Raw genomic sequence first — 14517 nt, forward strand, 5'->3', positions numbered from 1 at the left:
TTATTAATTATCATTTTGAAGATAAATACTATGACGAACAAAACTTACCGATTTAGCACAACATTTTTTTAAAATTTATTCATTTTTTTCGTTTTTATACAAATTATACTCCATATTATAATACTCTAACAGAACTATTAAAAACATTATTCTATACAGTTCACATATTATTGTGTAATACCATGCGTAACACAATATTATATTAATACGTATTGGCGAATTTACAAATTCAAACACTAAAAATAATTATAAGAATCGACGTTTATCTAAAATTAACTTTTGATATTTTTTTGATATGTCTATTATTAAATTAAATGTATATTATATTAAGCAAAGTAATGAATTAAAAAAGAAATTTATATTAATACGTTTATTTTATAATTTCATTTGCCTCTTGTCCTTCGTGGAATATGGGTGCTAAACGTGGTAGAATTCCGGCTGTTCCTAGCCATCTTATAGACGATGAGCTGTTGAATAATAAAAATCAAATACGTGATGTTTTGAATTTTAATGAAGCAGAAGGCAAATGTAAGTAAAATATTATGTTTTAACTTTTTAAGTCATGGACCTGTAACGATTTGCAGATTACTGTCATTACTAACTCATGAAAATATGTGTATAATTGAACTTTCTTGTGGAATTACTTTTTACCAAGTAAAAGTAATAGTAAAAGTGGTAAGTAAGTTTTTACACTTTTTACAGACTTGATACAAATTCCTAAGTTGGTGATACAAATGGTAAAAAATATAGTACAATTAATGGTTTGTTCGTCATAGTATTTATCTTCAAAATGATAATTAATAATTATATTATAATACATTTTGTGGTTTTGTTATAGTTATATATATTTAAGAGCGATCAGAGCAGAACTTTTTACAAATTCCTAAGTTAGTGGTACATATCGTTACAAATTTTAGTACAATTAATATTTAAAAAAATTGTTACAATTTTTTGCGCTAAATAGGTAGGTTAGGTTAGGTTCGTTATAATATTTATCTTCTATATGATAATAGTAATTTGTGTACGTAAAAAAATATTTTTAATTTTATACCGTATAAAACGTGTATAATAATACATTGTATTAGACATTTTTTAAAATATTTTTTTTTGACTACACAAACTTATTCTGTCTTCTGGATTGTACTAAGGAAAAATTAGGTACAAAATACAAATATTGCTCATTTCCGGGGGAAATACTTTGGTACAAATTCTGAAATTTACGGTACAAATTGGTACAAATTATAGTACAATTAATGGTAAAAAAAATAATAAAAAATTCGAACACTGGGTTGCCAGGGTAACCCACCTCACAACAGTAGTACAGAACTTATAAACAATAACAAATTACAAAAAGTTATAAAACAATTTTGAATTAACGAAATCGGAAATAATACGAATAATACGATAGTAATATAATCATTAATCAATGTAAATAATAATTTCATTAAATTAGTTGATTTGTCATTGTTTTATTGTTATCATTATTTGTTACGTGATATTGGTAATCCATACACAAGCAGCTGTCGTTCAGTCGATATTTATAGATAATCGTGGTCGACAGTCCATAAGTCTTACAATATTATCTATGCAACACTGGAATAGTCACGTTGGTCATGGTCACACAAATCACCCGAGTGCCCGACGTGCATCATGATAGTATGATATATTTAGTAATATTACGATAATCACATATTATCATACCCATACGGTTATATGGCAATTAATATTAATGAAATAAAATAATTAGAAAAAAAAACTTGTTTGCCGACTTGGGAATAAAATCGTCAAATTGCCGACTCAGAAATCTAACTACCGAGTTTGGGGGGGGGGGGGGTGTCCCCCATGCACCCCCCTATCGCCGGCCCTGTGCATTCCCCTTTGAAAATTTCATGAAAAATATAAAAAAGAAGTTATGAAAACACGAGTTACCTCTTCAACAGCTAGTGAAACGATTTCATGAAGAATTTAATCAGGCTGAAAAGTTTAAAGTAGGTCAGGAAAATATTTATTCCAAACAACTGGATTTTAAAAAAGAGCATACAAATGGACCACTTTTAGAAAATTTGACTGGACCTTAATATAGTACTATACTATACATTTGAAAGGTATGGTTATCAAAACAACAAAGGCTGCTGACTGTTATGTCTTAACTAATAGCAATGATGTAGTTAAAGTGATAAATATTGCACATATAAAAGACATCAACATTGCAGTATTGATGGGGAAAACATTTTTATCAAAAAAACCATATTATGAACAACCAATCAATTCAGAAGTTTTTAATATATAATATGAAGTAGACAATTTATCAGAATAAATGTGCATCGTTCATTTTGAAGAACTTAAAAAAAAAATTATGCTATAGTGCGGCCAGCGAAACTAGGCGGGTGATCGCCGCGCGCCTGGTGGCCAATTTTCGTCAGTGTTTCCAAGACTTCATTCCCGCGTAAAATAATTTTAAAAAAGCTCTGGAGTTGTAATAAAAACTAAACGACAAACGTTCGATATTTCTATACGTAAAACTTATTATTTATTAATTATCACATTCGCTAATAAGTAATAATATTAATATCATTATTTTTTACGCAATTATATAATATGTATGTACATTTAAAAACTAATAACTAAGTAATGAAACTTAAAACTATTATAATAATATTTACATAGAAAAATGGTTTTCCGAATTGAAATATTCTAGTCCTCACAGCTGTCGTCTTCATCTTCACTTGAGCTGCTTTCGTCAGGATTAATGGTCAATATTATTGGTTCTAATATCTCATCCCTTAGTCCCGCCTTGACGTAGTCCTCTTCCTGGATCTTGACGCAATGCTCACCACATTTGGCCCAATCGTTCGAAGTAATTGCATCGATCTCTTTATGCACAAGTTTCTCGACATCTGCAATTTTGAAAGTTGAATTTTTTTCAGCCACTCTGCCTTTAACTTGCGCCCAAATAAGTTCTATTGGGTTATACTGACAGTGGTAAGGGGGAAGCCTTACCACTTCATGACCCATTTCGGAAGTTAGTTCATCCAGTTTATATTTTTTTCCGCGCGGCATCGAAAGTTTCACCTTTTCCCGTAACTCGTCAAGTGTTTCTACAGGAGAAAAATCTATATTTTTATCCCGTAACCACTGTTGAACATCTGACTTTCTACTGTTGGACTTCGGATAGTTCTTGGCCAAAGAAGAGTGATATGAAGCGTTATCCATGACAATAATACTCGGCTCTTCTAAGTTAAGTAACATTTGTGAAAACCAACTTTCAAAAATTGTGACGTTCATTTGTGAATGATAATCCTTGTCACCAGAATTACATCGAAAAATAAGTTTTGATTCTTTAATGAATCCGAAGGAAGGAGATCCGGCGTGGCATACTATGAGGCGGCTGCCTTTGTCTGTAGGTACTTTTAAGCCTTCCGTATTTTCTTCATTTTGCCAAATACGTCCACGCGTATGATTTTGATTAACCCAGGTTTCATCTAAGTAGATTACCGGCCGAGTATCACCGTTCCTACGAAACTCGTTCATTTTTCTAAGAAATTTAACGCGCGCAGCTACTATATCGGACCGTTCCATCAAGAATTTGCGACCGTCGTTACATTTTTTGTACTTAAAATGAAGTTGTTTTAAAATTATTTTTACCGACGATTTTGATCCACGGTAATTTAATTTTTCACGCAGTTCCGATAATATTTTAGCACTCGTTGGAAATTCACCTTTGTCGTAAAAGCTATGGACAACTCTTCTGACCACTTCATTGTCAAAATCATCAAGTTCAGTGACAGATTTCTCGCGACAGTATTTTTTTCGTGGCGATTGAAATTTAAGGTCATTAGAACTTCCGACACATAATAGTTCTTCTCGATTTCCAGTTACTTTACTTTCATGACATATCCGTTGTACAGTTCTCAGACTCACCGCACAAGCTTCGGCCGTCCTCTCCTGTGATTGTCGAAAATAATCTGCTAATTCCGGCTTATCTTTGCAGTTGGCTAAGGTTTTAAAAAATGTATATACGTTGTATATTGTTTTTTTCGTTTGGGAATGTATATCGGGTCTAATTGACATTTTGAAAAAATAATTTACACAAACGATCAGTAAAAAAAACAAACACAAAAAAAAATTCAAATATTGTAAAATATTAAAACAGCCGTGTAAAAAAATCACATTAAACTTAAACGATAGCAATCAACAGATACACGAAGGGCAGAGGATCGAAGACTAACACATTATGAAGAAAAAAATGGTTCTTGTACACAATTTGGTTTCAATAAAATTACAATAGGTACAATAAAGTCAATGGAATGTGGTCTCCAGTGCCAGATGTCCAGTTTCAAAAGAAAAACGGCGCGCTAGACGGTTACCCTCACCCTCGGCAGTATGTAGTACCCATATTATTATATTATATATATTGTATAAACGATGTACCTCATACCATGGAACACTACATTATATAGTGTTCAATGCTTATACGCTAATAAAATATTTGTGTTGTAAGGACACCCAAATTTTTTTATAAAACAGCTGAAACACAACTGCATCAGCTATTCATTTAATAAGCAATACTTTTAGAATCCCTGGTTCACATGAAAACAGCCACCAGGCGCGCGGCGATCACCCGCCTAGTTTCGCTGGCCGCACTATAGTGGATACATTAGATAAAAAAAGGATAGCTATACCTATAATACATACAAATCATTGTTAATATTACATTTAAATACTAAAACCATTTTAAAATATTAAATTTTTCATCAAAAGTATTTTATTAAAACCTATTTTTAATCAACTAAGTTATAATACAATAATCATTAATATATAAGTTTGAATATACATATACAGAGTATATATATATTTTTTAAATTATTATTAATTTTTATGATTCCATTATTTTATATAGTAATTTAATCCATCTATTAGTTTTTTCTAATGGAATGTAGGTATAGGTATACATAATTAAGATATATTACCACAATGATAATTCTAATTTTTTTTCTGCAGATTGTATTAAAATGTGGTCCATAGTATGTTTTACTGAAGAAAATACCATTGAATGTATCCCAAACTTTTGGTATAAAAACAATTTATGTGCCTGGCCAAATAGTGCGAATAAAATTAATCCTCGATTACTCGTTGAACGGCGCGCTTCTCCAAATCAAATAGAGTTCAATTTCTTTAAGCAAAGATTATTAGCTTCTGATATAAGTAACTTAACTTTTATATTATTTAAACGCAGAAAAAATCTTATTTGATTATTTTTATATAAGGTAATATAACCAAAGCATATAAAAAGTTAAAAAAAAGCTGAAGATACTCCTGAATTGTCAACATTTGAAAACGAAGTCATCAGTCAACCAAAGTCAAAACATATGAAAAATAATTCTAATCATATAAATATTGATGATAAAAAAACTACGATGAAGATACATCCAAAGAATAAAATCTCCTCAATTATCAAAAGTCCACCTAAATGTATTCATAAATATGGTAATATAAAAAATACTAATACATATTTATTTTTCATATAATAAATGTTATTTTAGTATATAAAGGTATTTTTAATTGTATTTTTTACCAATGTCTTAGGTGAAAACAAAAGCAATTCAAAAACTACAAGTAATAAGACTGAAACTATAACCATGAAACAATTAGTCTCTGATGATGAACCCAAAAAATCCAATGGTAATACTATACAACAAGATGTGACTCAATTGAGCTTGAATGTTAATAATAAAATGTATTTTTAAATTACTCTTTAGTTATTGTAAAGTGTTTACTAATAATTTATTTTATTTTGAATGATATAGATAATGGTAGTAGCAATGATGAGTTTAATATTGTATATTCTGATGAAGATAACAATTGTGGTACTACATTCATTCATCAAGGCAATAGTGATTCAGACTTAAAATCAAGTATTTACTAATTTATTCAAATAATTAACACCTAATTATAAGATCACTTTCACTTCCTTCCTGCAGGGTAAAAATTAAATTGTAAATAATCCAAATCTCTGAATATAAATAATTTGAAATGTATAAAATTGTATTCAAATAAATAGTAAGATGATTATTAAAATTAAATTTGATTAAGTTGTTGAAATAATATTATTTTTGATTTTTTAATGGAAACCAAGAGTGATAATATTTTATAGCAATTATTATTTAACCTGTTATATTATATGAGATTATATATTTTTGTATTTTGATAGGTATTAAAATAAATAGATCTCCTGTAAATTGGAACATAAGTCCTGGCAACTTGTCTCTAGTCTCAACATCCAGTCCTGTTCAAAAATCTTGGACTGTAATTCCAACAAAGCAGTTAACACCCACCATTATTAGCTGTAAAAAAAAAAATTGAATTTTTATTCTGAACCTCTACAACATTCAAGTAAATTCATTCTTTTTTGAAATAGTCAATGTTAAAGAAATAAATATTATTATTTTCACTTTAGAAATGACAAAAAAAGCAAATATTTCAAAATCCGTGACTAATGATTTGGTATCTTCTGCAGGTATACATTATTATCAAATTTTTGGTCTATAAATATATTTTGATTAACTTTGTTATATTAGTAAATATATGTAATATATATGTAAGATTTGTTACCTTATTTCATTTTAGATTTAATGAACAAATTATATCGCTCAGTAGTTATCTAAAGTACGATATTAAGGAAATTCTTATCAAATTAGATCGTCTTGAAAACAAAGCAACTGAGAATGAAGCACGGCTAAGCTCTTCTACAAAATTCTCCGATGTTCACGAACAAGATGGTGCCATCTTGTGGAATTTTCCAATAACCTCATTAGAGGAACTTCAATTATTTGAAGATAAGCTGCTGGATAAATCATTTAGATTGAGAATGGTAATTATTCTGATAAATTAATTTATATAACCACTTTTGTTAATAATAATAATGCATTTTTTTTAGGTGAAGTATCTTAATTTAATGGTGTGTAATACAGTATCAGAGACTGTACGTCAAATTATTTCTAGGATGTTTATTAACGAAGTTTTATCTAAATATTCATTTGTTGGGCAAAAAAAGAAATTATCATTTTCCATTTTAAATTCCTGCACAGTTATATTCGGTAAGAAAAATAAAATGTTTGATTTTTTAATGTATATATATATTCAAAACTACATAATATACATCTATAAATTATTAAAAATATTTCAAATATAAATAGATTAGTACCTTTCATCTTAAGTACTAACAAGATTCAATATTGATCAGAAACCGCATCATTATTAAAATTTAATACCCGAGTATTTTTTCTCCTTTAAAAAGTATTTTCAAACAATACAAAAAAAAAAATTCATCATTGTAAAACCAATACATATTCATTGGTTTGAATAACATTAATAATAAATAAACATTATAATTTGAATACAATTACCTTTTTTTTCTTATAAAATATTTATTATATTTTTTATTTATTATTATAAGGTTGATAACTAATTATTACAACACTTTAATCTGGTGATGATGCATATGTATTTGTTTTATAAATTTGTAGATGCATTAAGAAATATTAAACAATTTAAAGATACACCATCCTTAATAATTGAAAAGCCACTCAAAGAATATTTAGGCGGAGCTAAGTTCCGTGACTTAAAAACAAAAAGAAGATAATTTGATGAAGACCGTTTAAATAATTGTACCATTATAATGTATTATTATGTATAATTTGTTTTTATTATTAAATTTAGGTGGATTCTAATATTGTATATGTACCTGCAAAAGCATTCTTACTTTTTTTTTATTTAGTGACACACCTTCAAATGCATTCTGCATAAGGTTTCTAGTTTTATTTATATTATTAATATTATATGTTATTATATTTTTACCTACATACCTACAATAAGGGGAATCATATATTTTTTTTAATTATTAATATGCGTTATTATAATTATCTGCAAAAGCATTCATAATGTTTTTTTTTATTATTATTATGTTTTATTATAACCTAGTTACTACCTATTTAGTTTTCATACATTTCTTTTTTATTATTATTTAAACGTTACTTAACTACTATTATTATATTATTAATAGAATATATTAATATTACCTCCTAATGCATTCATATTTTGTATTATTCAATTTATACATATTTTGCAATGTTTATTACGATATTGAGTTTAACATATAGTAGATACTTACGTATTTAAGTTATGTTCAGCGCTCGGACTTTAATTCTAATGCACATTAATCTACGATACGAGTAGAATATTTTCATTAAAAATATGACGACGTTTCACAACGTGCAGTCCAAGTAATCGCTATGGAAATGGTCAGGGCGCGCGAATCATTTCATAAAATCCTGGTATTCGGAAAACATACAGCCAAGGAATCGACTGACGAGTACGTTTGTGTTCTCTACTATCATCAGGCGCCGCGCCGACAGAATCGGCATCGACTTTAAGCTCTTATTTCTTGCGAGGTTCTAATTGCAGCACTTACGCGTACCAGGATTTTATGAACGAGATTCGCGCGGTCCGAGCATTTCCATGAACAACAATTTTTAATAGTATTCCCTTTACCTGCCACATTATACACATTCCACGATAAACACACTTCGAATATCCATACAGATATCCGTTTGCAATGTACTTCGTTTACCCAATAGTGTTCACCCGTCCTGTACGGTAGCTAAATAGGTATGCAACACAGCCATTTATACAAACAAAGTTGTTGTCTTCTCTGTTTTCATAGGATTCATGTCATTCGATCAGTTTAGCGAATATCGCTTAATCGTTCGTACATTGATTTCGATAAATTCATTCGAATTCATTTGTTTCTATTCTTTATTATGTTTCGTGGGAGAAGGGTTTTAGGTATTTTTCCAAATACGCGCACTTCCTTGCCAAACGTAATCGACTTAAATGCTCAAAATGCACATGTACTTAAATGAGCCGTTGATAAAAAAAAAAACCTAGAAAAGTGGATAATCAGTTGAAATAAGTATTAATAATTAAAATCGGAAAATAAAAATGCAATCTGCCTTAATTATGAACATTTACTTTGCGTTATGCGGACAATAATATTCGTCTATAATAGATAGCTGCTGTACACATTTGAATATCAAAAATAAAAGCAAAGGCCTTTATATTGTGTCTACGAATACCAGGGATACATGAGAAAGACGCACACGCTCGTTCGACGTAGCCCGTCTCCGTTCGATGTGTTGGTAAATAATAGGGATCAAAATTTCCGTAAAAAAAAGGTTTTCTGAAAAAAACCTGAAAAAAACCGGGGTTTTTTCGGAAAAATTGAGAAAAATTGGTAATATTTAAAATTTCCAGAATATTTTATCTGGATTATTAATAGTAAAATATTTTTTCTCTTAATAATTGAAAAGAATAAAGATAATTCTCAATTGATAATGCATTAATTCATCACAATGGATGAATTTGAGGATTCTATAGGTACTTTCAGGTTATATTAAAATATTATATCTTTTATTTATTATCATTAGGTAAGTAATACTAAGTTATAAGTTATATTACAACTATTTATTCGTAATAAACTAATAACATATTCTCAAAACTTTTGAGTTCAATATAAAAAAATAAAAAATGTCCTGAATAAATTAAATTAACAACATTGTTCGTAGTTTGAATTAGTTTTTATTTTTTAAAATAATAACACTCACTTTGTGTAAACTCAGTCTTCAATCTTAAGAGTTAAGTACATAATATAAAATATTAAAACATTTAATAGGTAATAAACTAATAACTAATAACTAATTAACAGGAAATAATAACTTGGAAAATTAAAAATAAATAACATAAATATGAAAAATATTTAAACATTTATCAAATTTAATAACTCAAGTGATAACCGAATGTCCAAATATAATAAGTAAAAGAAGTTATGCGGCGTTTAGAATTACATTATAAAGGATTAAGATATATAATGGAGTTAAAAGAGAAAATTTAATAGTTTACAATGTTTTGACATTTAAGAACTAGATACTAGACTATATAGTTTATCAACAGAATCAGTTGATTCACTTGATTCTAATGAACAATCAGTTGAATAATCTACGTCTTCTTCGTTTTCTTTCTCAACAATTGGAGTTAACATTGACTTATGAATTTTTTTCTTGGTCTGAACTCTCTGACTAATATTCAAATTAGTTCTTAAGGCTACTAATTTTTCTACCCTACCTGATAGAAGTTTGTTTCTCAACTTTGTATGGATCAAACCAAAACTCGACCAATTTCGTTCACAGGCAGCTGATGAACAAGGTACACTTAACAATCTTGATGCAATTGGACAGAGTGGTTCATTTGACGCGATCCCTTGCCACCATATTGCTGGAGGACAAGTCAAGTTAATATTATTAATTAATCCAAAAAACCAGTATTTGTACGATATTCAGCCAAACAACTTAAAATTTTTCCATGGTCAATTTTTAACCAATCTGCAATACAAATTATAACGTTAATTGCTTCTGACACTTCTACAGCAGTTAAATTTTTTCCTTTATATCTTGGGTCAATTAGATTTGCTGCACAGTGTATTGGATATATGCAAAAAGCTTTACGGCTTTTAAATACAGTTTTAATTGTTTTAATCTCAACAGAATTTAAACAGCACATTCCTAAATGTTCAAATAATTGACTCTCAATTTTTGTAAAAATTTCATGTGCATCAGAAAGTCTAGTTTCGTCTGATTCCGCAGTTGTAATTCCAACTGATATGGGTGACAAAATTGACAAAATCGAATCTACTTGTGGCCAAAATAAATCATCATCTAGGATACATTGTTTCACTTCTTTATCTATAGTTCTTTCTAATCCAACTGCTACACTTGTTTCTTTAAGAGCTTGCTGATTTTTTTTCACACATTCCATCATTAAAATACCACCATCCCATCTTGTACTAGGTAACTTTAATGTTGTTACTGAAGTGTTACCGTAGATTTTTTTTTTGAATGTTTTTAAATGTACTATGTAAAATGTGAGTATTTTTGAAATTCTTTACTATTTGTTTAACTTGTAAAAGTAGCTTACTTATAGTAGGAATAGCACATAAGTCCTTAAATAACAAATTTAAACCATGCGCCAAGCAACCAACTGAATATATGTGTTTATATTTTTCGATTTCCTTTAATTTTGCCCATGCTCCTTTCATTGCTGCTGCATTGTCAGTACATATAAGAAAGAATTTTTCTTGTCCAACTTCATCAAGAACATTTGCAATTTGTGTTTTAATATATTCAGATGTCTCTCTTTCTTGGCCTGGTATTATGCTCTTATAGAACACAGGTTCAGGTGTAATAATAACAAAATTAATTACACCGTCTCCTGTTATGTTTGTCCACCCATCAGTAAGTAATGCTAGACATGTCGCTTTATTAATTTTATTATTCACATCATCCATTACTCTCTTATACTCAGAATTTAACAAAGAGTTACTTAGCTTGTATGGAGACGGAACTACAAATTTTGGCCTAATACTCTGGAAAAAAGTTTTCCAATATGGTGTTTCAAAAGCAGATAAAGCCATACCTGAATGGTATACAGCTTTAGCCATATTTATTTCCAATTCACTTTGTTCTTCTACTGTAATTCGATCGAAAAATGAAGTTATCTTTTGTGTCTTAAATTTCACAGATGGTCCTTGAAGTTCTGATTGAATTACATTAAAGTTTGATGTAGAAGCCACAATATGAAATGAATGGTTTGTGTTTTTATCCTAAAACATAAATAAAAGTAAATAAAGAATAATATTATAATACATTTCACTATTTTAGATTAACTTTGACCTTGTTTACAAAAAATAATATAAAAAAAAAACAATTTTAATAAGTACTAAGGTATTCCTAATAATATGCTTTCTAGTAATTATAATAAATTACCAATGATTTACTTATCATTGGAAAATAGTTAAACAATTGTGTTTAATAAATTATTTTTAATTACTAATTAATGTCCATTAATTATAACACTAAATGTTTATAGTTTTACACCTATTGCTGGATTATTTTCACTTTTAACAGTTTTAACTTTTAAGAGATAATTGATAATTTTGTTAATTGAATTGTAGTCATTACCAGGGCTCGTAAGTTCATGCATCCGCATGTTTTTTCTGCTTCACAGGAAAACATGCTAACTGAGAAACAAATCCGTTTCATAACAGTAGTAATAATAATATAAAGTTTAATAGTGCATGTTTTGGGTGTTAGGGCATATTTGGCATATAGTCGATTTTTTAGAGTTGATAGCGCATATTATTTCATAAAAAAATTTTTTAGACAAATATTTGAAAAGTTTCTTGTTTCTTATTTAATTTTCCGTTTACAAAATGATAGTATTTTTTTTTTATTATTATCCTGTGACTACCTAGTATCCTAGCTAGTACATACCTATTTGGATTGCGTTTTACTTAGTACCGCGGAAACAATGTTATCGTACCACTACCATCCTCCGCCGTTTTAAGTCCGTCGTGCGTCGTCAAAACGATACCTGTACAGTCATGTACGCTCGTGCAATGTTTCTCACCAACCCGCATCTATTATATAATTTTGTGCATTGGTACAGAATAGTTTTCTTGCACCCGCCAGTCACCGTCTCGCCGATGAGTTGTTAATTGTATGAGTCTAACGCGTTTTCCGTAGTCCGTTCGCTTTCCTTTTTTCGTGTGAGATATTGGTACCGTACACATAATTCATATTTTATTTAAACAATGCCGAAAGAAAAAAAAACAGTTGCAAGCCGATTGCAAGGTTTTGTGTCGGATTTGGATCTGATATTTTTTCAACGGACAACAAAGTTTTGATCTGTAAAGTTTGTGAAACAAAAGTATCCAGTGAAAAACGTTTTAGTATTTCACAACACATTGCTTCAGATAAGCATGTACGTGGTGTTCAACGTTTCAAAAGAAAGGAAGGAAACAAAAAAATACAGCTGCTCGTACCTTCCATATCGAAAAAGAGTGAATATAACTTAGATTTATGTAAAGCGATGCTAGCTGCCAATATTCCTTTTTCACAAATTATCCAATCCACAATTTAGAAGTTTTCTTGAAAAGTATACTATGAAGGATACCCCCGTAGAATCAACATTACGATTAGGATATGTTGACAAATGTTACATCGATACGGTTAACGAGATTAAAGAAAAAGTTAACGGTAAAAAAATATGGATATCGATGGATGAGACCACAGATGTTGAGGGCAGGTATATAGTGAGCACAATAATTGGAACACTCTTGCATGATTCTCCTGGTGAAATATTTTTATTAAATATTGATCAACTGGAAAAAGCAAATCATAGTACTATATGTAAAGCATTAGATAAATCACTGTTGTTACTATGGCCCGACGGAATACAGTACGATAATGTCCTGTTATTTGTGACTGACGCCGCACATATATGACAAAGGCCGCTCGTACTTTACAATCTTTTTACACGAAAATGATTCATCTCACTTGTATGGCACATGGTCTACATCGTGTGGCCGAAGAAATTCGTTCACAGTTTGGAAATGTAGACGATTTAGTGGCCAACGTTAAGCAAGTATTTCGAAAATGTCCATATAGAATACAATACTTTAGAAATGAAGCACCTGACTTACCATTACCCCCATCACCTGTTATCACTCGCTGGGGTACATGGTTAACTGCTGCGTCGTACTATTGCACACATTTTGAAACTATAAAACGTATAGTTGAATCATTTGACGAAAGCGATGCTGTGGCTATAAAAAAATCGAAAAATGTTTTCAAACTCCAACAACTTCAGGCTAACTTGATTTATATCAAATCAAACTTTGATTGCCTACCAATAGCGATCACGCGTCTACAAGAACAAAGCATTCTATTAAGTGAAGGACTTAAAATAGTCGAAGAAATCCAAGACACATTTACAAAATTAGAAGGACATCACGGAATTGAAATTAAAAAAAAACTAAAATATGTTTTGGACAAAAATATCGGGTACAACATAATTCGTAAAATTTCCAAAGTTTTGAGTGGCGAAGAAGACAATATTGCAAATTTAGATCTACCTGATGATATGACGGCAAACGATTTATTGTACTTCAAATATGCACCCCTTACTTCAGCAGACGTAGAAAGATCTTTTTCTATGCTCAAAAACTTATTGGTAGACAATCGCCGATCTTTTAAGTTGGAAAACATAAAAAAAACGCTAATAATACAGTGTAATTTCTTAAGTAAGTATAATTTTTGTAAATATTGTACTAATATATCTCAAAATGAAATACCTAATATTAAATTCCAAATATTTTCATTGTAGGTGCAGAATAATGGTGTTCAAAAATTAGATAACAAAGCCATATTATGAACTTCACAAGTATTCATTTTTTTTTATTTTACTAATTTTGGTTAATAAATGTATAAAAATTAAAATTAATAAAACACTTTTAAATTAATGGATATATTCTTATTATTTTAAAATTTGCCCATGGTTTTTTTACATAATGCATATTTTTAGTGCATAATTTAAAAATTTTAGGGCTTATAAATGCATATTTTC

General features: G+C 29.3%; 3 protein-coding genes across 3 annotated transcripts; 1 reads left to right on the forward strand and 2 right to left on the reverse strand.

Moving 5' to 3' along the window:
- Nucleotides 1-2358: 2358 nt before the first annotated feature.
- On the reverse strand, nucleotides 2359-4333 carry LOC149060169 (uncharacterized). The gene has a single exon (XM_089216176.1). The coding sequence runs from the start codon at nucleotides 4069-4071 to the stop codon at nucleotides 2695-2697; it is 1377 nt and encodes a 458-aa protein (XP_089072302.1). The 5' UTR covers nucleotides 4072-4333; the 3' UTR covers nucleotides 2359-2694.
- A 5637-nt stretch (nucleotides 4334-9970) lies between these two features.
- On the reverse strand, nucleotides 9971-12125 carry LOC149060170 (uncharacterized). Its single transcript, XM_089228027.1, has 4 exons — nucleotides 12072-12125; nucleotides 11029-11713; nucleotides 10374-10964; nucleotides 9971-10329 (listed from the first exon to the last, which is right to left on the reverse strand). The coding sequence occupies exons 1-4, from the start codon at nucleotides 12123-12125 to the stop codon at nucleotides 9971-9973; spliced, it is 1689 nt and encodes a 562-aa protein (XP_089084153.1).
- A 1267-nt stretch (nucleotides 12126-13392) lies between these two features.
- On the forward strand, nucleotides 13393-14288 carry LOC149060171 (uncharacterized). Its single transcript, XM_089228032.1, has 2 exons — nucleotides 13393-14194; nucleotides 14278-14288. Exons 1-2 carry the CDS (start codon nucleotides 13393-13395, stop codon nucleotides 14286-14288), a joined length of 813 nt encoding a protein of 270 aa, XP_089084158.1.
- The last annotated feature ends 229 nt before the right edge of the window (nucleotides 14289-14517 follow it).

This window comes from Diuraphis noxia, unplaced genomic scaffold (genome assembly GCF_037042655.1).
Source record: "Diuraphis noxia isolate RWA-SAM2 unplaced genomic scaffold, SU_Dnox_SAM2 contig0001, whole genome shotgun sequence".
Taxonomy (NCBI): Eukaryota; Metazoa; Arthropoda; class Insecta; order Hemiptera; family Aphididae; genus Diuraphis; species Diuraphis noxia.

Coding starts and splice junctions, on each gene's coding strand:
- LOC149060169 (XM_089216176.1), bottom strand. CDS start 4,071: ATGTCAATTAGACCCGATATACATTCCCAAACGAAAAAAACAATATAC.
- LOC149060171 (XM_089228032.1), top strand. CDS start 13,393: ATGACAAAGGCCGCTCGTACTTTACAATCTTTTTACACGAAAATGATT.
- LOC149060170 (XM_089228027.1), bottom strand. CDS start 12,125: ATGTTTTCCTGTGAAGCAGAAAAAACATGCGGATGCATGAACTTACGA. Junction 11,714..12,071: donor GCATGAACTTACGAGCCCTG/GTAATGACTACA, acceptor TTTATGTTTTAG/GATAAAAACACAAACCATTC. Junction 10,330..10,373: donor TGAATATCGTACAAATACTG/GTTTTTTGGATT, acceptor CTTGTCCTCCAG/CAATATGGTGGCAAGGGATC.